The sequence below is a fragment of the Protopterus annectens genome, chromosome 3.part0 (assembly GCF_019279795.1).
Source record: "Protopterus annectens isolate FY-2018-M chromosome 3.part0, PAN1.0, whole genome shotgun sequence".
Lineage (NCBI taxonomy): Eukaryota > Metazoa > Chordata > Ceratodontiformes > Protopteridae > Protopterus > Protopterus annectens.
Genome location: NC_056731.1, coordinates 863,052,571 through 863,077,358, shown reverse-complemented (window position 1 = coordinate 863,077,358; position 24,788 = coordinate 863,052,571). Strand labels below are relative to the sequence as shown.

Here is a 24,788-nt window from a genome sequence, read left to right as displayed (position 1 = left end):
CGAGCAACATGGTGTCAGAACCTGGATTCCAGAGACTGCTTTCCAGAGCTATGAGGTTCAGAGTTAACAGTGAAGGTAAACTAAGAGAAACGAGCATGAAAAAGGGCCAGAAAAGAAGCAAAAGTAATGAAAACCTGCACAAACAGTTTATTTTATAAAAAAGATAAAACAGAGCATTACAAGAGCACAAACAGCATTATTAAACAACGAGAGGCGCAAAAGGTTTGTTGATTTAAACAAAATGTTTAAAATTAAGAGATTTGATAAAACGAGTATCAGAAAAGCATATAAGGGGTTTGGAATTACCTCGGAAAAGCAAAACGGGCATGTTTAGCGTAAAACGAGAACAAGAAAAGTATAATGGGCATGAAAAGAGATTAAACAAGCAAAACGAATATAATAAGGGCAAAAAGGGCACATTAAGCCCATTTTTATTTGCAGGGTATAACATTAAAACAGCAACATCTGAAGAATACCAGCTGGAGCACCACCAAATAACCTTGCCATTAAAGTAGTATTGATCACCAACATGCCAAGGGTGGAAGAAGACATAAAACTAGACTTTAAAGATGTCCTTTTCAGACCTAAGAGAAGCAGCTTAAAAAGCAGATCAGAGGTATAGTCCTAATTTAATGCTTGTCCAATTGATTTTTTTCAGTACCGCATCAGAGGCCACTCTGGACCTTTATGTGAATGTTTTAAAACATGATGGAATTTTTTTTCGTAGATTTTTGTTGTGTTTTTTGTAAAAATATATCAGTGTTTCAACAAGTAAAATATTAGTGTGATTACTTTTTGAACCATTTACACTGTTTGTTACTCTGTGCTTTAACTTTGCCTAGCAACTGCTTATTCCTAACCTGCAGACACCTTTTATAATCGAATTGTTCTAATGCGTTTAATTCTAACTGGAAAACAAGTGTAGTTTGTTTATATATGCCTTTAAAATGCACTTGTTTTGCCTGCGGTGTGTAACACATTCTTGGTAACCTTAGACGACTTTGGAAGAAGCATGCTTAGAAGTCATCCATAGAACATTCAGCCCGTTCAAGGTGGATATGATACCCTGACAGAAGAGGCACTGAAATAGAAGTGCAGCATGTTAGTAAACTGTGTTAGAAGTAATGCATGTAATTCACGTATAAAGCTGAATGTAATTAGTATTATTAGCGTCACTGTTCAAAGAGCCATACACTTTAAGAGGGACAGAATTCCCAAAGACAGATGCAATGGACCCTCGTATACTACTTTATCATTGATATGTACTTGAAACCGTTCTTTAAACTTGAAAAGAAAACAGTCTTTTTCCACATAAAGTGTTAGGGGAGTCAGTCTTCAGGGAGGGATTACAGGATTTCATTTATGTAAACATGACACAAAGATATGCAAGGCAAACTGTGTTGAGTTTTGGTTTTAAAGCAGCACTTTTGTACTATAGACCACTTGCACTAGAGGTTAATTAAGGAGCAGAATATATTATTTCCTGGTCATGCCAGTAAGACTCTGATGCTGTTGGCTAGTGACTGTTACTCCACAACACATACCTTTAATTTAATCTCATGATCTCGAAGTCAGCAACAGAATAATGCTAGGAAGGCAATTACCTTTGTCAGGATAATCACACACCATTTGCTGGAGTGAATTCTGTCAGATATGTAAAAGATGTTCTGTTGTCTGCACATTCTGTTGTAAAAATAATTGGGCTTGACTTTGCAGCTGAGTTATCTGGTAGCTGTGTGTTAATTCACATTTGTTGCCCTTTATAACTAAGAAATGTTTTATTGTCTGTTTAGAGCCAGATCTTTACATGCGTTATGCATACAAGATCTTAAATCAATTGTCTAAATTTGCCATTTTTTTGTTTTAATTTAAAAGTTGCAGAACAACAAATTTGGAATTTGTTTCTGTTTTTATTATTTCCAAGAAAAAGGAAGACTGGATAGGAGTGGTTTGTTGTTTTATTTGTAGAAATCAGAGGGCCTTTTTTGGGAGGAGTTGGTAGGTGTTGCAACAGGCTGCTCAGTCAGCATTGTGTTTAAGTGCTGCACCATGCAATGTGATGTTATTAGGGAAGCTTCCGTATGATTGATTTAACTTGCTGCTGTGAGTATAATAAAATGACAAAGTAAAACAGACTGCATAAGTCATCAAACGCAAGAAAGATTAACCTTCTGTGGAATTTCAGAGGACCTTGGGATATGATTGCTTCTTGTCTGTGCATTTGTAGCAGTGTACAGTGTTATGTGATAACACAAGAATGAGCATACACAGATGTCGTGGTTTCCAGAAAGAATTTTCAAGGAAACAAACAATTTCCTCCTCCTCTGGAGTATTGATAAATTCCATGCAGTGGATCAACAATTTTGCAGTGCTTCTGTAGAAATATATGGAGTAGTAGTCCACCAACTGGAAAACCAAGTTAAGTTCTGCACTGGTATTCCAGTTTGTGCTGGTCTCAGAAATGAAAGGAGGTTGTTTCATGAATCATTGCCCTGAGGTAAGAAAATAACTTGGGTTATATAAGGTGCTCCAATCACCATTTATAGTATACTGTAGAGCAACTACAGTATTCTTGAAAGTTAGTGCTTTTAAACATAGGAAGCTCTCACTTTAAGTAGGAAGCAGGTCACACTTCCCAGTGTTTTTCACATTAGAAAGTTGTTCCCCATGATTGCAATGACCAGTTTTTTTAGAATGCACTGAACAATGTATAACATGCTCCAAAAAATTCACTGTCCCCTACTCTCATTCCACCATATGCAATACACCTGTTCTAATCATGGCTTGGAACAGAACTTCACCATGCACTGAGCACACTACACTGAGATGCTATGAAGAACCACATTGTTTTTCTTCCTATAGTTTATATTTTAACAGGTGTTTTCTAGCAGAAGGTGCTCCATAGTAGAAAGATTTATTTAATGTTTTGCCTACATTGCACTTTTGTCTAAGAAACCTAATTTAGTTTTAACACTGTCATTATGATCCTGTGATATGATCACCTTTTGAACCAGAAGTGTTTAGATCACAGCTGATCACAACTGGCCAGTCATTCTTCTAATAAATCTCAGTTTGCTGAATTTAAAATAAAGTTGTAACATATATAGTGTCATCAGTCACTGAAAAATGGATTGTTTTTGTTTCTTTATGGTGACGCTGTCTTGAAGTTCAGAATATGTCATATAGAACATATGAAGTGCAGTCCTGTTCTGGGGAACTGGCAATAATGGTAAATACTGGAGCGAGTGGCTGTTTTTATGTAGCTGTCAGAATGTTATGGCAGTTGCGTAACATTCTGACCTTTTCTGAAGATGGGAATTGCTGCATATAATCTCTTTTATTTTTTGAAATCTAGTTAAATCTAAATAGTACAGAAAAACATGCATGCTCATTGATAGACTGATCGTTGTGTCCCTTGTAAACCCATAAGTCAAGCATTACTTGGGTAAATTAGTCTATTAGGCAGTAACCACAGTGATATATCAGCTACTGAACGATGATTTCAGTTATCAGGTCTCAGTGCAAGGAGGTCTGGAAGACAGATGCCCTTTTTTTTTTGCTTGGAAAAGAATGTTCCTGCATGCTTTTTCATCCTTTCCACTAACATCCATGGTACTTCTGAAGATTCAAAAGGCATCCCCTAAGATCATTGTGGTGACTGTCTTATGGCCCAGACAACAGTGGTTCTTCCTTCTTTTGAATTGGCCAGGGGCAGTTACTACAAGCCTCCTCACAGACAAGCTGTACTCACAAAAAAACAGAGGTGTTTGATACACCCCAACATCTATCAATTTCAATTGACTGCCTGGATGATAGGGTTTTAATTCCTGCAAGAAGGGTATCTGTACAACAGAGTGTGTGTGCTGTATCTTTAAGAAGTGTTTCAAGGATTGAACGTGCATATAATTAGCAAGCATGTGCTAGCTGAAGTGCCATTTTGAGAGTGCAGCCAGAGAGTGAGCATGTATGAGTGTAATAGCTAGTTTGTATATAACTTTACCTATGTTAAAGTTATTTGTATATAATAAAGCTGCTTGAACAGAACCCACAAAGTCTCATCTATTACATCCTGAATAGATGAGCAACATGGTGTCAGAACCCGGATTCCAGAGACTGTTTTCCAGAGCTATGAGGTTCAGAGTTAACAGTGAAGGTAAACTAAGAGAAACAAGTACGAAAAAGGGCCAGAAAAGAACCAAAAGTAATGAAAACCTGCACAAACAATTTATTTTATAAATAAGATAAAACAGAGCATTACAAGAGCAGAAACAGCATTATTAAACAACGAGGGGCGCAAAAGGTTTGTTGATTAAACAAAATGTTTAAAATTAAGAGATTTGATAAAACGAGCATCAGAAAAGCATATAAGGGGTTTGGAATTACCTTGGAAAAGCAAAACGGGCATGTTTAGAGTAAAACGTGAACAACAAAAGTATAACGGGCATGAAAAGAGATTAAACAAGCAAAACGAATATAAGGGCAAAAAGGGCACATTAAGCTTAAATAAAGCAAGGCAAATGTATGTTTTTTGGCAAAGTGTTGTGTTTTGGCCTAAGTACTACTTCATACTGTATTTCAGGCATAACTAGAGTTATTCGAAGTGTCTCAAAGTGTGTAAAAGGGCTTACACTATGTTCTTATTACTGTGCATGTATTCCGAAGAGTTTATTTGTGTGCAAAGTGCAGCTATTTCATGAAGTATAGTCAAAGTACTGCCGTTTTGAAAAGTTTCTTGTGCTGGGTGTGTCTATTTGCAAAGTGCCGCCATTACAGAGTGTTTCTTGCACTGTAAATTATCTAGCAAAGTACCGCCATTTTGGAGATGTTTCAGTGTGCAGTGTACTGTTTATTCACAAAGTACAGTTACTTTCAAAATGTTTCTTACTCTGAGCTTCTTCTGCCCATTTAATTTACACAGTGCAGTTATTTTGAAATGTTTCTTATATTGATAAGAGGTGATTTCTTGCAGTACAGTAATTTCAAGAGTATTACAGTGCCCAAGAGATTTCTTTTGCACAGTTCAGTTATTCAGAGGCTTGTGCTATTGGGCATAGTTACGAATGCTGGCATAAATTTCTGGCATATGTATATGTGTGTGTGTTCGTGCATATTTGCAAAATCCTTCACTGCTATGTGTTAATATGGCAGACCGATTTTGAAAGTCCTCGCCAATTGTATTTGATCAGAATATTGCAGAGAAATGGAGAATATTTGAGCAAGAGTACAATATTTTTATACAGGCAGCTTATTCTGTCAAAGATGCATGCACCAAGGCATTCATTTTGTTAAAACTATCTGGGTCAGAGGCCACTGAAAGAGAGCGTTCATTTGTGTATGTACCAGCAGTATATGAGGGAGAAGATAAAAAACGCCATATTATTGTACAGGCTGAATCATGGGGAAACCCCAAGTGTTTGAAGCTCAAATTCAGAGAAATGTGTAACCCCCAGACAAATATTACATTAGAGAGGTATTTGTTTTACACAAGAAATCAGAAACCAGGGGAAACCTTTGCAGCTTATATTACTGACCTGAGGAACAAAGCTAAAATGTGTCGGTTTGGTGACTTAAAAGATGAATTGATAAAGGACCAGCTTGTATGTGGTATTAATAGTCCTGCTGTGAGAAAGATTTTGCTTCATAACAGTGATTTAATGCTGAGCAAACTATTGAGATTTGTCAAATCCATGAAGATACAGAAAGGCACACAAATACACTTGCAAGTGATAAGAGCATGGTTTTGGCAGGCTCCAGAGCAAATGTAGACAGCATGCAACATGTGGCAAACAGAAGCAGGCTTAAGCAGATGTCAACCACAGCCTCTGTGGGTTTTCCAGGGAAACCACAGAGTTTTCCATCAAGTTCTATGAAAGGAGCATGCTCAGTGCATTATAAGCATGCACCAGCAAAACTTAAATCTAGTTTAATAGTTAATTGTCGCAATTGTCGTGTCAATCATGAGTCTAAAAGAGAAAAATGCTTAGCATTTTGTCAGCAATGCCACAAGTGTAAAAAATTAAACCATTTTCAAAAGTTGTGCAAATCAAGTAAACCTCACACAGTTATACAGAAGGGTCACTCAACAAAGCAAGTTGATCATATAGAGAGCTGCAATTCTACTTTCTATGTAGATGGTGTATCAGTAATTGGTGAAAAGGTTAATGCAGTGAATTTGCTGGCAAAGAACGAAGTATTTTGTACTGTCCAGATCAATGGTAAATCCACCAAGCTCAAAGTAGTCACTGGTTCAAAGTGTAATGTCATGTCAGCAGGCACATTTGCTACAGTAAGAGCTGGTGAACAACTCAATGTGGCTAGCAATGTGAAACTTGTTGCTTATAGAGGTGAAGAAATTCAGACCGAAGGCTCAGTAGTGCTTTCATGTTATTTGCCTAGGAACTGTTACAGCTTTGTTATTCTATATAGTCTGGATACCTCTGCAGTCATTAGTGGGTCTCAGAGACAATTTGAGAATGAATTTGCTTTGTTTTATCAAAGAAGTTCATCATGTAAGCACATATCCTAGTTCCAATTTTACTGAAGCTATTTTCTCAGAGTATGCTGATGTTTTTGATGGCAACTTGGGCAAACTTCCAGTTGTGGAGTTTATAAAGTTAGACTCAAAGGTCAGTCCAGTGGTCAGACTAGCAAGAAAAGTTACGATAGCTATGCAGAATAAAGTTAAAGCTCAGATGGATAAAATGATGCAGCAAAATGTAATTTGTCCAGTCGCAGAACCAACTGAATGGGCGTCGTCCATGGTAGCAGGCCACAAGAAAGGCTCAGACAAAATCAGAATATGTATTGACCCAAGAGATTTGAACAATGCATTAAAGAGACCACATCATCCAATGCGTACAGTCAAAGAAGTCGCAGCCCTAATACCGAATGCCACTTTTTTTTCTGTCTTGGATACAAAAAGTTCATTTTGGCAAGTGATTTTTGTTCTCATATCCTCATTACTGACTACCTTCAGTAGCCCGTTTTGCAGATACAGATTCCTAAGGATACCATTTGAAATAAATTCTGCAACTGATGTATTTCAGCATGAAATGGAGCAAATTTTTTCAGGTTATCCTTGTGCCATAATAGTAGATGATTTATTGGTTGGAGGCAATGGTGAAGCAGAACATGACAGAAACCTTAAAGAGAGTTCTAGAAAGAGCACGTGAAGTGATCTTAAAGCTGAAGCCTCTAAAGTGCAAATTTAGACTAGCAGAAGTTGCATATGTAGGTCATTTATTTACCAGCAGTGGCTTGAGACCAGACCCATTCAGGCAAGCAGTTATTCTTGAGATGCCAGCAACTGATAATGTTTAAGCTCTACAGCGATTTCTTGGCATGGTCAACTATTTAGGCAAGTTTATACCAGATTGCAGTGAGTTGACAGCACCTTTAAGAGAGTTGATGTGCAAAAATGTAACATGGTCTTGGCTGGAACAGCACCAAAGAGCATTTGAAGACCTTTACTGGAAAATTGCCACCCCACCTACATTAAGATACTATGGGCCTGTAACCAATAACTCTTTCCTGTGATGCTTCAAACTTTGGTCTTGGCACAGTTATTCTTCAAGAAGGCAGACCAGTAGCCTATGCACCTAGAACCCTTACCCAAACTGAAATGCAGTATGCTCAGCTTGAGAAAGAACTTTTGGCAATAGTATTTGCATGTTCAGAGTTTCATGATTCTTTCTATGGTCGAGCTATTCAGATTGAAACTGATCACTGACCTCTAGTTACTATTCTAAAGAAGCATGCTATGCATTCAGCTCCAACGAGATTACAAAGAATGATGTGCGAATTGCAAATGTACATCTTCAAAATGGTCTGTACAAAAGGCAAACTCTTTATCTGGCTGATACCTCATCCAGATCGCCCAGAAATACAATGGACCAGCTTGATGCAGATAATTTTGACTTTGACTTAATGGAAGTGTGTAATTTTTCTATCACAAGACTTGATGAGCTGAGAGATCATACAAAGACTGATCCAATTTTGCAACAGCTGAACCAGTACATTAATGTTGGATGGCTGTCAAAGCAATCTAGTGTACCACCTGAAGTGCAAACTTATTTTCCTTACAGAAATGAGATGTTGATAGAGGATGGCATTATTTTCAAAGGTCCTAAAAATTGTTGTCCCTGCTTCCTTACAACCTGAATATATCCAGATTTTGCATTGTGGTCACCCAGGTTCTGAATCTACCAAAAGAAGGGCGAGAGAACTAGTATTTTGGCCTTCTCTAGTAAATTACATTGATAAAGTACTTTCTTCTTGTTCAGTACGCAATAGTATTAAATCACATTTGCAAAGGCAACCACTTCAGCTAAGTCAAGTCCCTGGACTACCTTGGTCAACAGTAGCCACTGATATATTTGAGTGGAATACTCAGCATTACTTAGTATTGGTAGATTCTTATTCAAACTGGTTTGAGATTGATTTACTACCTAACCTAACGTCCACTGATGTTATCACTAAGCTGAAATGTCATTTCTCAGTCCATGGTAGTCCACACAAAGTTATTTCTGACAATGGTACCCAATTTACCAGTCAGTTGTTTCAGAAATTTGCAAGAGAATGGGACTTTGTACATGTTACTAGTAGCCCAGAATATTCACAGTCAAATAGACTAGCTGAACGTGCAATACAGAGTGCAAAGCAATTATTTGAAAGGTCAAGGCGTGACAATACTGATAGCTTTTTGAATTTACTACAGTCTCAGAAACATACCCCATGACAATATACTTGGCTTGCCTGCTCAGAGACTTCTGTCCAGGCAAACCAGAACAACATTGCCTATTAGTTCCAGTTTGTTGAGGCCTAAATCTAAGAACAACAGAACCATTAGAGCCAAATTATTCAGAAGCATTCTTTTCAGAAGTCCAGCTATGATAAATTGAGCAGATTTCTTTGTCCGTTGAAAGAAGGAGAGACAGTGAGGATACAAATGGCGAAAGGTTTCGACCGGATTGGTCAAGTAACAGGTAAATGTACCGAGCCGAGATCCTACTTTGTAGAATATGAGGGTGTGGAGTACAGGGAAATTGCAGACATCTTCTTCCTGTACCAGAATCGATATTGCAACATTGTTTCTATGATAAAGACTCTGGCTCTCAGAGCAATCCAGACAATGCTCCTATTGCAAAATGTGTCTTAACTCCTTCTTCCATTCCTGATGATGTTCCTGATATTCCTAAGGTTGAACATTCAACAGAGACAGTCCCAATTGCTAAATTTGATTCTAAATTTTTGTCACATGTTTTGGTCATATTTCTGGACTTAGTGTGAAATACACAGCGGCCAGGAAGCGATTGTATATATATGTGTGTATCTAGCTCTGTATAATTGCATGACAAAGAATTATTTGTACTAATTGAATGTCAACTGATATTGTCAATATTGCATAACCTATTTCTCAAAGAGGGAGGATGTACAACAGTGTGTGTGTGCTGTATCTTTAAGAAGTGTTTCAAGGACTGAACGTGCATATAAATAGCAAACACGGGCTAGCTTCAGTGCCATTTTGAGAGGGCACCCAGAGAGTGAGCATGCATGAGTGTAATACTAGTTTGTGTATAAGTTTACCTAAGTTAAAGTTATTAAGCCTTAATCCTGATGTGTTTGTACATAATAAAGCTGCTTGAACAAAACCTACAAAGTCTATTACATCCTGACTAGACGAGCGATAGTATCTGAGTTGCAAGCTCTTATGGTGAGTCAACCCTATCTCATTTTCCATAGGAACATGGTTTATTTGAGAAGTAATCTTTCTTTTATGTCTAAAGTTGTATCTGAGTTTTCTTTAAGCCAAACTATACATCTCCTCATTTTCTTTCCTGAATGTAAAAATGAGGGATAAAGGATATGCCGTACCTTGGATGTCCACAGACAACTCGGGCACTGTCTTGACATAACTAAATATTTTTCATTATTTGTGAAAGTAAGAAGGGAAAACCTGTGTCAAAACAGACTAGTTCCAAATGGTTGTCTAAGGCTGTTACCTTTTGTTTTGCTCACCATAACAAAATTACTGAAGGCAGGCTCACAAGGACCTTGGCTTTATGTATGGCGTTTTGGAAAGGGTTGGATTTTACAAGTGTTTTAGAAGCTGCTTACATAGTCATTTGTATGTACTTTTACAAAACACTATAAACATGATTCCGTCTCTAGGTCCAGGTTAAGCTTTGCTAGGACCACACTCTGGGAGGTCCTGGGCTCTTTTCTTCCACCTTCGAAATGTATTTATCTAAGGTAATCTACCCATATATCTAAGGCTACTCCTGCAGTGATCAATATGATGACCATAGTGCTATTGTGTAAGTTAAACTTTCCATACCAGTAGATGTTCGAATAATCACTGCTGCAGTAACCACTCCTTCCCTCCACCCTCCTTCTTTTTGTGCGCTATTATGTCAGAGTGTTTTGTTCCTAGCATTGTCCTTTCACCTCTCTCTCTCTCTGTCATTTAGCAGGAAAGCTGTGAAGGTTTTCATTCCCAGACTTGTATTTTAGTCATCTTAGCTCAAGCTGCCTGACATTTTTGGTGCACAAAAGGTGCCCTGAAGCTGTGAAAGCTGGCCATCTGTTATCTCTTTGCCAGGATATTTTCCAGATAGCTAAGGCTACTGTAGCAGTGATCATTCAAACATGTACTGTTATGGTAAGTTTAACTTACAAAACTGTTCTTTCTTGGATGGATTTTGTCAAATTTAGCAAATAATGTAGCTTGCTCAGGCTGTCTACTTGAAACCTTCAGCGACAATCTCTCAGCATTTGCCTTGAAACAACCCCACAATATCCTCAAACAACTTCACTACAACCAAGTCCACAAGTCCACCACCTTCCATAAAGAAACCGTTGCCTCCAACCTAAATCTATATAACTGAAGCATCCTAAAATCCTACCCATTGCTGACGCAGTCTCCAAATCCAATTCTATTTTTCTTAATACTCTATAAACTCCCTAGCCCTCCTTTGTAATAAATGTATAAAATCAACAGCAGCACCATTATTAACTGAAGACACAAAGCATGTTGTGCTTTTAAAGGACAAAACTTGGAATAAATGGACAAATGAAAAAAATAATCAAAACATACAAAATTACAAACAGCTAAGAAACTGCTCAATATACTTAATAGTGTTAGACAAAATGTTATAATATATAAATGTTGTACTTGGTTGCATACTGGTTACTCAGAGGTGATCTCTGCCTGACATACAAGGCGATGTCCAACCCAGAATTGATGGACATGCTCCACCTAAAAAAAAACAAATCCCCAAGAGCCACACGCTCTAGGGATCTAAACCTCACCACAATGATAAATAGGATGTGCTGGAGGGATAGATTCCTGTTCCAGAGACTCCCCATGCTTTGGAACAGGATTCCAATCTACATTAGGCAGAGCCCCTCACTAACACTCTTCAAGAGAAACCTTGACGAGTGGATGGGAAACAGAAAATTTACCCTGGGGATCACTGCAGTGGCTCTGCTGGACAGAGGCACAGGGAACTAATGGCTCTGCTGGACCGAGGCACAGGGAACTAATCTAAGGGGGTGGCGAAATCCAACACATTTTGGCTAGGCTTATAGATGCCCTCGGGCAGATAGCCTAGTACTTACCTATGAACCTATGAACACTAACATAAACCACACAAATGAAAAAAAAAACAGAGTATTTTGGGCATTGTCAGCCCAGCAGCTATAACCACTAATCAAACTGACTCTATTTCCAGACAGTTTAACTCCTGAAAAAGTTCTCTCCCTCATCGAAGACACTGACCATTCCCATCAACATTACCAGTCATGCGCATAGCCAGCTACCTACTTTTACTCTCCAACAAGTCCTTACCTCTGTCATTAGAAAACAGCTCCATAAGTTAAAGCCCACCACACTAGTTGGCGACGGTCTAACACCTGAATATATCAAGATGACTGATGCAATCACCTACTTAGTTTCTTTCCTGATAAACTCTGTATTAAAGAAAGCTATGTCCCTGCCCACTGGAAGAAATCATATATTGGTCCCTTTAACAAAGGTGGAAAATCCAAAGATCTACCCAATTACTGTCTATTGCTACACTGCCTGCTTTATCAAAAATTATTCAAAAAGGCATTCATACTGAGCTTCTGCAACACGTCATAAACAGTAATCTCCTCACACCGACGCAACATGGTTTCCGCCCCAACCATAGTACCACTTCCTCAACTTCATCAACAATATTAATGTTCATAGAAACAGTGGTAACGTAGTATCCTGTATATTTCTGGATCTGTCAAATGCTTTGGACATTGTTGTTTGCCAAAAGTACTAACTGAAATATCATCCTTTGGTCTTTCTGTATCATCCCTATCCTGGCTAAACAAATGTATTTGCAATAGACAACAGGCTGTAAAATGGCAACTGGAATTCTCATTATTTCTACCAGTCTCTGTCAGTGTTAACCAAGGTTCATTATTTGACCCACTACTGTTTAATATTTTTATAAAGAATCTTCATACTGCAACCATACATGCTTCCATAGTACAGTATGCAGATGACTCTACCCTCTGCTACTCCCCCACCATAAATAAACTACAAGAACTCACCCAAGAATCCTGGCTTTCCAACTCAAACTTACTACTAAAGCCAAAGAAAACTAAGCTAATGCTGCTCTCACCAAAAGAAGTGTCAACAAAAATCATGATTTCACAATCACATCTGCCAATTACCTCAAGTAGAAATTGTACCTCACACAAAATTACTTGGTGTCAACATTGGCAATAGCCTTAAATAGGTCCAGCAAGTACGGCTGTCAAAAAAAAGCTTAACATAAAAAATTGGACTCCTGCATACGGTAAACCATTACCTCCCAACCTTTGCCAGGAAGACCACTGCATCATAATATCTCCTCCAATGCTAGAGGCTTCTCAGAAATCCAAATCAGAAGCATACTAGAACAAAGTCACTAAATTTGCTATGAATGATGGTAATAGAAACCACCACCATGAATCTCGTAAAAAAAAAAAAATAGACTGGTTAGAACTGTCACAGCACGTCACATATACCAATTACGTACCGTATACAACCTCATTAATAAACCAAATATTTGCCCGTCACAAAAAAAATCCTTCATAGGTTCATAGGTATATACTAGGCCAACAACCACAAGGGCCTTTTTAAGCCAAGCCATGCATCCTAAATGTATCCAGCAGGTTTGGTGCCTTAGAAATAATTTTTAGGGGTATGTGTAAGCTAGGGCCTGCATAGTCAAATATTCACAGTTTGCCTCTGTCCATGGGAGACATAGATGACAGACCAGGGGTAAATTTCCCATCCACTGTTCCAGTTTATGCTTGAATAGGGTCATGGAAGAACTTTGCTTCACATGGATGGGAAGCCTGTTCCAGGGAAGGGGTATATAGGAATAGAGGCTTGAGGAGATCCACATAGGACATGTTGTTAACACCCTGTATTCTTTTTGTGAGTAACCTCTGTGAGTGTTCTAGTTGTTGAATGTGCCTGGTCCAGTATATAGTGAAGGGAGGGCATTGTACTTGTGATGAGTCTGATGAGGGCTGAGTACAGTGGAATAGTTACTTCTTTGGTTCTAGATGCCATACCCTTGCTTATAAACACAGAATGAATTCCTTACTACATTAGACAAGTGTTGCTTGAAAGTCAGGTTACTGTTTACATACGTGGCCAAATACCTGACTGTTGGGTTTACTGTTAGGGGTGTGTTACCAGTGAGGTAGTTTTCTGGGGTAGCTGACTTCCCCAATGGTACTATTATGCATTTCTTGGCATTGAATTTTAAGCCATGCGTATGGCATCAGTTATTTATCTGTATTAGGCCTTTCTAGATGATATTGGAGGATGTTACACTCTTGGGGGTATTCATTGACTGCTCTCAGTAACTGCAAACTTGGTCAGCCAGAGGCCCTAAACGTTGCCCTCAACTTCCAAGAACTAGATGCCAAAAAGGAGGTGACCTAACACTGAGCCCTGAAAGATGCTGGTAGTTACCAGACTCTTTGTTAGGGTGGACTCCCTTATCTTAATTTCCTGAGTCCTGTCTGATAGCCAGCTGACAATCCAGTGTGTGAGGCCCTAAACGTTGCCCTCAACTTCCAAGAACTAGATGCCAAAAAGGAGGTGACCTAACACTGAGCCCTGAAAGATGCTGGTAGTTACCAGACTCTTTGTTAGGGTGGACTCCCTTATCTTAATTTCCTGAGTCCTGTCTGATAGCCAGCTGACAATCCAGTGTGTGACATAGGAGTTTATGTCTAATTCTATGAGTTTGTTTACAATGCTGGAGTGGGGTATTGCATCAAATGCCCTGTACAGCTCAAGGTAGGCAGTGTGCACTGTTTTGCCTGTGTTCATTGCCTTGGTGACCTTCTTCAAGAAGTCTACCAGACTGAGTAGGCATGATCTTCCCTTGACAGAACCAAACTGAGTTGGATCCAGTGTCTGAAAGTTCCCAGTGTCATTATTAATTATTTTCATAGCTTTGCATATGTTACTAGTCAGACTAATAGGTCTGTAGTTTCTGGGATCCACAGAAGCCCCGCCCTTATGCAGAAGGATGACTGTTGCAGTTCTTGATTCATATAGCACAAAGTCTGACTGGAGACTGTGGTTAAATAGTGACTCCAGTGGTCCTGATAGATCGTGTTTCATGCCCGGGGTCCATCGATGTGGTATTCTTGACATTGGAAAGTGTGTTTAGGGCCTGTTCCCTAGTAATAGTTGTGGGGGAGTTATGTTCGATGATATTTCTTGAGGGGTGACCAGGAGGAGTAAAACTGGAACTGAAATTGCTGGTCAGTAGATTTGCTATATCCATGTAGGTGGCTCCATTCACAGTTAGCTCTGCACGTTGTTCAGTACAGCCTTTGAGGTTACGGACATAGCTAAAGAAAGTCTTGTGTTTGTCCTTGGTGTGGGAGGCTATTTTTTACCTCAAAATTGGCTTTAATAGACTTGATTTGTTCTCTGAGTTGTTAAATTAATGAGAGAGTTTTTTATCCTGCTAGACATTGTATTTCCTGCTTTTGCTATGACTTTCTTCCTTATGTTTTACAGCCTATTCATGTTTGGATTCCACCATGATGGCTTGTTTTTTGAATTTGTTTTGAGTTTATTTACGATAGGCACAGCAGTCTTTATTCATTTATTAACACAATTGTATAGAGTAGCTGTGAACAATTCCACATCTGCAACTGTGTTCTTGGGGTTTGGGGAGCTTGAAATTCTGTCAGATTGTTACTTAATAACAGGAAGTTTGCCTTAGAATAGTTTCTAAATGCTATAGCGGTAGCAGTGTCATGGGTTTTATTTTTATTTCAAAGAGACAGCTCTTGAAAATATCCCCTTCATTAAAAAAAAAAAGAGTCCTTGTATGCACCATTAGGAAAAATTAAGTTTGATTGTAATTCCTGATATTGAATATGTTCTTCTGAATTTGCTATCACTTGTTTTCTAGATACACTTCATAGTAATTTTTTTCTTCAAAAGATAATAGCTTATGCATGCACCCAGTAGGACCCATAGATCCAGCAGCAGAACTAAGAAGGTCACTTTATAGGATCATTTTCATGCATCTGCAGATGCTATTGAATCAATGCCTCTGCACCCCAGGGGTTGCAAGACATTGCCATGAATATCTGACCTTTTGTTTCATCTTGCAACACATATTACAGTGACTGCCTGTTAATTAGCCCTCTTAGTACACATATTAACTGGGTTTTGGTAGTGAATTAGCTACTAACTGACTTTCAGCTGTGTTGTGTATTATCAGCATCTCCACCCCTTAATCATCACTGACCAACCCCACGTAGTTATCAACCAATAAGTTGACATTAAGTCACACAGTGCTGGTTCTCTTGTCTCTTAACTCTTTGAGTGACTGACATTTTCACAATGCCTTATAGACATTTCATGTCAGCAGAATTGTTACTGTGTTAACTGCAGTCAAACTGGTAGTGTTCTGTGTAAATTTCACGTTTGCAAGTCTTACCCTTGCTTCTGTATGCTCACCACAAAGTATCATTCAGAGCTGAGGTACCTACTAAAAATTTGTAGTTGTCAGTTATGGAAAATATTGTAAAAATAAATTTTGTCACACTAACCTTTAGCAGAATGTCAAATATATGCATCGCACAATGTTTGTGCTAACCTCTGTAATGCGTATGTAAGTTATGCCACTACGGAGATGGAGTGGGATTCTGATCTGTGACAAAGTGTATGTCTCAAGGCAGCCTTAAGACAACTGGTACAGTCTGTAAATCTTTGTAAATATGTTATGTACTTGACAGGAGTTACCTACTTTTGGTACCACAGCCACAACACGATGATGTGCAAATTGTGCGCGGGCACTCGCATGCGCGCACACACACACACATATATATATATATATATATATATATATATATATATATATATATATATATATATATATATATGAGAGAGAGAGAGAGAGCTTGGACATCACATCTGCTGTCAGAGCAGCCCCTCAAGCCCCATTTGGCTACTTTCAAGAGTTACTCGATGTCTGCATTCCAGGATGTGCACCCCTTTTGCAAATTCCTGGATCTGCCACTGTATAGATAGCAAAGATATGGTATGGGACCCTGCCAATGGTAATTTAGATTTAGAGAAGCTCAAGCTTGTCATCCTGTTTGATCATCTTTGAGGTGACCTCTTTACTGATGTAGCTGGCCTAAATGTGTAGAAGATATTGTAGCCTTGCACTCCTGGCATGCTCTCCACTGCTTTAAACCATGTCTTGGTAACTGTACAGATGTCTGTATATTCTGAGGAGGGAGTGGAGTTTCTTGTTCAGACTCATGGCATTGAGCAGTTGCACCTTTAGATTCCTTTTGGTTGATTTTGCTCTGTCAGAAGGTTTGTCAGTTTGGCATTGCCCAAAATAGGCACTATGGGAGAGGACAATCTTTTAGCCAGTATTCGAAAGCTCAGAGGAGACAGGTGCAGACAGTCCTTGACAAAGAAATGTGGCCTGTCTACCATATCCTCCCATATTAAAAATATTACTCTCCACCTTGGAATGACACCAGAAGCTAAGCCAATCATTAAAGTCAATCATCTTCTGTTCATGTTCTGGCATCATCCTTGGTAAAGGTGGAATGCTGCTCAGAGATAGGCTTATACCAACCTGGGACACATAGTCCAAGAGCTCCATAATGTAGTTCGTCATATAGTCCAGAAAGGTATGCCTCAGGTCATTTACACCCACATGGACATAGTCATAACTGAACCTCTGGTCCAGTGACCTGAGTGTATGAGTGATCTGGCAGATCCTGGCCCCTGGTAGAAAACTGATAGTGATTTTTTTCCTTATTCAGCTGGTGAGCGGGACATCTGTATGTCTCACAGTGAAGTCTACTGTGACTAAAATATTGGATTATGTGGTCGCTTGCCTTATGGGCTTTGAAGTTTAGGTTCCATGTGGTGTGGCTATATGTGCTTTGGTGGAGTACTTTTGGGGCTGCTGAGGATATCTTTTGTAGGTCAAATGTCTGGGAGGTCTTTGAGGTTTAGAAAGGTTACCATTAAGAACCTCTGCATATGTGGGTCTGTGTGTCTGATTCATACTGTCTGATGTTAAGTTGCCTGTCTCGCCTTCGTTTCTTGCTTGTTGGGATTGGAGCCGATCCTCGGCTCCGACTCGGCCATCTTCTATAGCTCGAGAACTGTTTACTGGCTCGAGGCTACCCCTTATCCCATGATACCTAGCGCTAGCTACCCAGATCTCGTTTGCCACTTCAGCTGCGAGGTTCGTTGTTACTGGCTCAGGCTCGTATAAGTTTTATTACACTATTTTTCCTGTCAGATTAAGGTTTTTCTGGTAGTTTATTCTTTTAAATATAGTCGCTAACTAGTTGTTTAGTGTATTTGTAGTTTTCCTTTAGAACACATTTAAATTAGAGAGTTCTTCCCCTTCCGCCCTTTCCCTCTATCCCTTGTAGTGTTTTAGTTTAACCCTTTTCTATTCTAAGTAACCGTTTAAATTAGAGGCCTCCTAGTTTTTTTGTTTAAAAAAAAAAAAAAAAACTATCTCTACCTGTAGTATACCGAGTTTTTGTTTTTTTGTGGTAGTGTCCTTTACTGTTTTGCTATTCGGCCTTTGGCCTTTTTCTCAGTGTAAGTGTAGTATCCTACTTGGATATGTCTAAAGAATCCAAGTTGTCTGGATTCAAGAAGTGTGACTCATGCTGTCAGAAAATGTCTCTGACAGATGGGCACAATTCTTGCGTCTATTGCTTAGGCGCAGTGCACCTGCAGGACTCTTGTTTGGTATGCCATGCATTCAGCCCAAGGGTTCTGCAGGAGCGCAAAAATAAGCTTATTTTGAAGGGCCTCCTTAAGCCCCAGGATTCACCGGCCAAGACTCAGCCAGTGAAATCTCCTAAACCGACCAAATCGTCGGCTCCCAGCTCGGAGCCATCATTGGCCCAAGCCTTACCTACTACTTCGGTTCTGGCTGGAACCAAGGAGACTGCCTCCCCGTCGGCTCCACCAGTACCTTCGGAGCCTTCACGGACCCACAAGAGGCCGAGGTCCCCGTCCCTAGAATCTATACATTCGGCTCCTCGGTCTCCCCTGTTACAGAGTAACCGCAGTCACAGATCCTCCCACTCTTCTCGGTCCTCTAGGCTCTCTGATCACGACGTGGAGAGAGTGGTCAGCAGGTTGTTGAAGTCACAGTCACTGGCCAAAATGTTGTCCAGCCCTCCTCAGCAGGTGTCGGCTCCGTCCACTTCCATCGATGTTCCTCCTCCGACTCCATTGAGCTCGAAGCCGGAGTTTGTTGGGGTTCGAATTGTGGAACCGTCGGCACCGATAACGATTTCCCCTTTGGTTCCGTCGTCGGCTCTGATCCCTTCGATGGTGCCATCTGTCGAGGGATCTGGGCGCCGAGACTCTCTCGTCGGCTCCGAGGGGGCGAGTGGCATCGGAACCTTGTCTGACCCCTTTCTCTCTCGGAGCATCAGCGCAGGTGAGCTCGGCTCCTACATCGGCCTCGGAGCCGTCTCCCTCGATGTGGAGGAGGATTCCGGTTTTCTGAGAACCGGAGCCCTCTCTGCATTGTGGCAGGGATGCCTTCGATGTCATGAGGAGTGTACTGGCCTCTGAGTCAGCTCCACTTTCGACCCCACTGGCTCCGTCCCCAGTAGTGCCTCCGTCAACCTCTGCCCCTCCTCCAGACTCCAAGAGTGGGGAACCAGTGCTCCAGAGCACCCCATTGGGTGTTTCCTCTTCTTCCGAGGCCTCCCCTGATCATTCAGAGGACCCCCCTCAGAAGAGGAAGTGCAAGAGGAAGCACATTGACTCCCCTGAGTCTGTCACTTCGGATACGGATTTGGATGAATCGGAAGGGTCCCCGAGATCACCCCCTAAAGATGTTTCCTTTTTGGACATCCTAGAAATACTTAAGCAGAGAGGGAGCTGGACTGCCCTAGCCCCTACCGAGGACGAATCTGTATTCCTGTATGCGTTCGGTTCCCGACCTTCCACCTCCTGGGTGTCTCTGCCTTTCGATCCACTAATGTCAGTGGTGGCTTGAAGGGTTTGGTCAGTCCCGTATATAGTGGAACCAACCCCAAGGAGACCTGGCAAGTTTATCACTGCACCCCCTGATAAGCAGTTTCTTACTAAGGGTGTTCCTATAGATGCCATGGTGGTAGCAGCAGCCTCTAAAAAGGAGTTAGCGGAAACTTCTTCCTCTGTCCATCCTCCTAACAAGGAGTCTAGGACCATGGATAGATACCGGAAGCGAATGTTTGCTTCAGCGACCTTTTCTATGAGGCCCCTGAATTACTTATGCCATTTTACCAGGCTTCAGAGGGATCTCCTGAAAGAGCTTGGAGATTCCCTCCAGGATCCATCAGCTGAAGGGGCTCAAGCTAAAGTGGCCTCTCAGCTGGCGACCCTTAATTCCGTAGTTAACTCCTCCATGAGGCTCATTTCCTATGCAGCTGATGGTGCGAGTAGAGCTGCAGGTACAGGCGTGGCCTTCAGGAGACACGCATGGATGCGGCTTTGTAATTTTGCGGAACCTTATAAGGCATCATTCACCAACACTCCCTTTGATGGTTCATTTCTTTTTGGACCACAGGTGAAAGACACTCTCACTAGGTGTGAACAGGAAAACAAGACTCTCTCTACCGTGGGAGTCCATTTTTCCACTCCTTCCAGACCATATCCCAAAGGTCAGAAGAGTTTTAAAATGTGGTTTCGGAAATCCCAGGGAGCCTCGCCTGACACACGTAGTGATTTTTCCTCCAGGGGCAGAGGAGGAAACAATCACAACAGAAGCCACCCTCAGGGCAGAGGGGGTCCGCAGAACCAGGGCAGCAGAGAATCCTTCTCTGACAAGCCCTTCCAGCATCCCTGAAGGGTTGCCCGGCTGCCCGCCTCTGGAGGCAGTCGGGGGAAGACTTTCACTGTACCCAAAAGCCTGGCAAAACCTAACGCGAGACAAATGGGTACACTCAATCATATCCAGTGGCTACATGATTCCCTTCTTTCAACCCCCCTTACTGTCAAGCACATCCCTTCCAGATGTTCCACCCAATCTGATGGCCCAAGCAGTCATAGAAGTTTCAAGACTGCTAGAAAAAAAGAGTCATCCAAGAAGTACCGGCAGACCAACTCGGATCCGGAACTTACTCAAGATTCTTTTTGGTACCAAAAAAGGCAGGAGACTGGAGACCAATGTTGGATCTCAGCAGACTAAACAGGTCTGTTCAAAGAACAAGGTTTCAGATGGTCACACTACAGTCCATTCTACCCTTTTTGGGTCAGGACAATTGGATGTGCTCAATAAATCTTCAGGATGTGTACTATCACATCAAAATGGACAGGCGTTCCAGGAGATTCCTTCGCTTCTGGCTGGGTGCGAGTCATTACCAGTTCAGAGCTCTGCCCTTTGGTCTCACCACAGCCCCCAGGGTGTTCAAATGCATGGCAGTAGTCACGGCTCACGTGAGGCGTCACAGATTCCAGGTGTTTCCTTATCTAGACGACTGGCTCCTTACTGCTACTACCAGACACCAACTCCTTCAAGCCAGGGACTATACAATCACAATTTGTGCCCAGCTAGGCATTACTATAAATTTTGAAAAATCTGCCTTATTGCCCTGTCAATCTATTACTTGTATAGGAGCAGATTTAGATACAAGAAGTATGTCCACAAGGCTACCGCCAGACAGGGTGGCCACAATTTGGCAGCAAGTTCATATCCTCATGCAATGCAAAAGGGTACAAGTCAGGTTGGTCCTTCAAACTCTGGGTTCTATGGCAGCAGCAATTCTTCTGATACCTCTGGCCCGTTTTCACATGAGAATCCTTCAGTGGCTTCTCTTCACACAGTGGTCCTTTCAACATCTCCCCATGTCTCACATGATCATAATTACAGAAACATGCAAAAGGCACCTTTCCTGGTGGATGGTCTCCCTACAAGTGTCTCAGGGCAGACCATTCATCCAGCCTCCCCTGGTTGCCACAGTGACCACAGATGCCTCACTGATAGGGTGGGGGGGGGCATTATCAGGGCAGGACAGTCCAAGGCACTTGGCAGCCTCACGAGTACCATCTGCACATAAATGTCTTGGAGATGAGAGCCGTGCTCCTAGCGTTGCAAGCACTTCAGGACTCCCTCCCTTCCGGGACCATTGCAATCCAAACGGACAACATGTCAGTAGTGTGGTACATCAACAAGCAGGGCGGAACCAGGTCCTACCCCCTATGTTGAGAAGCACTCAGACTCTGGCAGTGGGCGATTTCCTCCCAACGATTTCTGATTGCGACACATATCCCTGGGAAGTCCAACGTCATAGCAGACAGGCTCAGCAGAGCTATTCTCATGCCTCACGAGTGGTCTCTGAATCAGGTAGTTTCGGATATGATCTTCCACAAATGGGGACAGCCTTGCTGCGATCTGTTTGCCACCCCCTTCAACAGCAAATGCAGCAACTACTTCACCTTTTTACCGCTTCCCGATCACCCTCTCAGAGACGCTCTAGTCCATGATTGGCCTCAGGGACTTCTTTATGCATTCCCGCCATTCCCTCTTATACCCAAACTCATATAGAAAGCTATATCGTTGGGTTGCAAAATTATCCTCATTGCCCCTTACTGGCCTCGACAGATATGGTTTCCGTTCCTGCACCGTTACCTCCACGAGCAGCCCTGGACCCTGGATCCTATTCCAGATATGCTGATTCATCAGTCAGGAGAGCTGCATCGATCCCTCCAAACACTCCAGCTCACAGCTTGGTTGATCCAATTCCAACCCTAGCCAGTCTTCCCAGCATCTCCCTGGCTGTGCGTGAGATTATTGTCTCCTCTTACAAATCCGCTACTAGGAAGACTTATGCTAGCAAATGGAAATGTTTCTCTTGTTGGGTAGAGGCTAGGAACATAGATCCCTTTTCAGCCCCAGTTCACGAAATCTTGGAGTTCCTAACAGAGCTTTTTAATTTTGGGTCCGCTTCAGCCACAATCAGGGTTCAATTACCGGCCATCTCTAACTTTCATGTTGGGTTTTCTAATCTAAACATTGTCTCATAAGCTGTGTAAGGCCTTCCTCAGAGGGATGACTCTCCTTAGGCCCCCAGTCAGAGATCCCCCTCCTCCTTGGGACCTTAATTTGGTACTAACCTCCTTGATTATGCCCCCTTTCGAACCAGCAGCATCCTGCTCCATTAAGTTTCTATCTTGGAAAACTCTCTTCCTGGTAGCTATTACCTCAGCCAGACATGTCTCGGAACTTCAGGCACTAAGTGTTCGTCCTCCGTACTTAGTTTTTCATAAGGACAGGGTTGCTCTGAGAACTAATCCCTCCTTCCTTCCGAAAGTCTGTTCAGAAAATAATCTAAACCAATCTATAGACCTTCCTGTGTTTTTTCCTAACCATACCAACAAGGCAGAATACAAATTACACCTTTTGGATGTTCATAGACAATTGTGCTTTTACCTGCATAGAACGAAGGATATAAGAAAGTCGGACCAACTTTTCCTTTCCTATGCTAGGGGTAAGCAGGGTCTTCCAGTTTCCAAAGTGACCCTGTCCAGGTGGTTGTCTCACATTATTACCTTCATCTATCAACTACGAAACAAAGAGTTGTCTACCAAACTGAAAATGTCATTCTACTAGGGCTTTGGCCACCTCTGTAGCCTTCCAGTCTAGGTTGCCCATGGACTCTATCTGTGCCACTGCCATGTGGGCAAATCCTCATACCTTTATTACTCATTACAAGTTAGACATGGTCTCCAGGAATAGAGCTAACTTTGGTTCCACTGTTCTGAAGAGTCTGTTCCAATGAGCTGCCCAGGATCATAGGTGCTAGGGACGCTGTTCCAACAAGGAAGAAACGAAGGCGAGATAAATAACTTAACATAAAGAAGTTATGTACCTACCATAACGTTCCATGTTAGTTGTCTTCATCTCGCCTTCTTTCTTGCATCCCCCCCTCCATCCCCCTGTCCTATTGGACCGAGAGGAGTTTAAGTTTCACTGGCTGAGTGTTCTCTGGTTTGTTTTTCTCTACTGACTTAGAGTTTATAACAGGTAATTTTAACCCCCTCTTTGGAGGGGTTTCATTCCATAGCTATAGCTGGGGTTAGCTATTTCAAATGAGATCTGGGTAGCTAGCGCTAGGTATCATGGGATAAGGGGTAGCCTTGAGCCAGTAAACAGCTCTCGAGCTATAGAAGATGGCCGAGTCGGAGCCAAGGATCGGCTCCAATCCCAACAAGCAAGAAAGAAGGCGAGATGAAGGCAACTAACATGGAACGTTATGGTAGGTACATAACTTCTTTTTGTGGGTGTTATGTGTGCATTTTTGAAAACCTGGTTGGTATTATGTGTGCTTGTATGAGAGCTTTGTCTCCAGTGACATTGTGTAAATATGTCTATCACATACCTTATCAGTTTGGTTGAGAAGAAGGGATGGTTATCAGTAAACATAAGGCAATTGCTACATTGTCTCAGACACCCATATCCACGTAGTTGCTGTGGAGATAGGGTCAGAAACCATGGACATGAACTTTCCTGCTATTTGGATGGTCACTTGTTGCAGGAGTGAAGAGCAATAACAAGAGTATTTACTCCTAAGAATGTGGGGTAGTGCTGTCCCTGTGCTAACTTGTTTCTCTTTGCTTAATCAAGCAAAAAACGGTAGTCTTACTGGATCAAAACTGCAGGAATGCAACAATTAAGTACCAGCAACAAATAGAAAGCAGCAAATTACAAGTAACACTGGCTGGAGGGCTTCTTAAAAGTGCAGGTCATAGCAATCAGCAAACAGTACAATATTACGAATGTTTACAATGCAAAATCAACAAATAACTCAAAAATAGAGGAGTAACACTCTAATACAGTTAACTGAAGTGCAGAACTCTAAAATAAATGTCTTGTGTGCTAAGGATGGAGCAAGACTAATTCAGCACCTTCTCAGAGTGTGGCAAGGATGCCAAGGAGATGGGAACTCTGGGAAAATTAGCAGCACACAATTTGTAGTAAGGGAGGTATACTCAAGACAATACTGGTTTGCTGGATGGCCATTCAGTATTATGGATCTGTGGAAAACAATGGGTGGGAAAAGTACTTAAATAGCTTACACACCTGACAATAGCAATGAAAGATGGGAGGGAGGGACCTTGGAAGTCAGATTACCATAAGAGGCAGAAGCTAGAGACCCAAGCTTTTAAAACTAAAACAGGGAAAAGCGAGAAATGTTGTGAAAAGTTCATGCTGAAAGAATAGAGTAGAGCA

General features: G+C 41.4%; 1 protein-coding gene across 2 annotated transcripts in view; it reads left to right on the top strand.

Annotated features, from left to right (window-relative positions):
* GMPR (guanosine monophosphate reductase) overlaps positions 1 to 24,788 on the top strand; it is a 1,135,646-nt gene that overhangs the window by 5,754 nt on the left and 1,105,104 nt on the right. Inside the window, exon 1 of one of the 2 annotated variants that reach the window (XM_044065200.1) lies at positions 457 to 616. The exons of the other annotated variant lie outside the window; for it this stretch is intronic. Coding sequence (XP_043921135.1) covers positions 530 to 616 — 87 coding nt within the window. The 5' untranslated portion in view covers positions 457 to 529. Of the gene's footprint in view, positions 1 to 456; positions 617 to 24,788 lie in introns of those variants that run through there. 2 annotated transcript variants of the gene reach the window in all.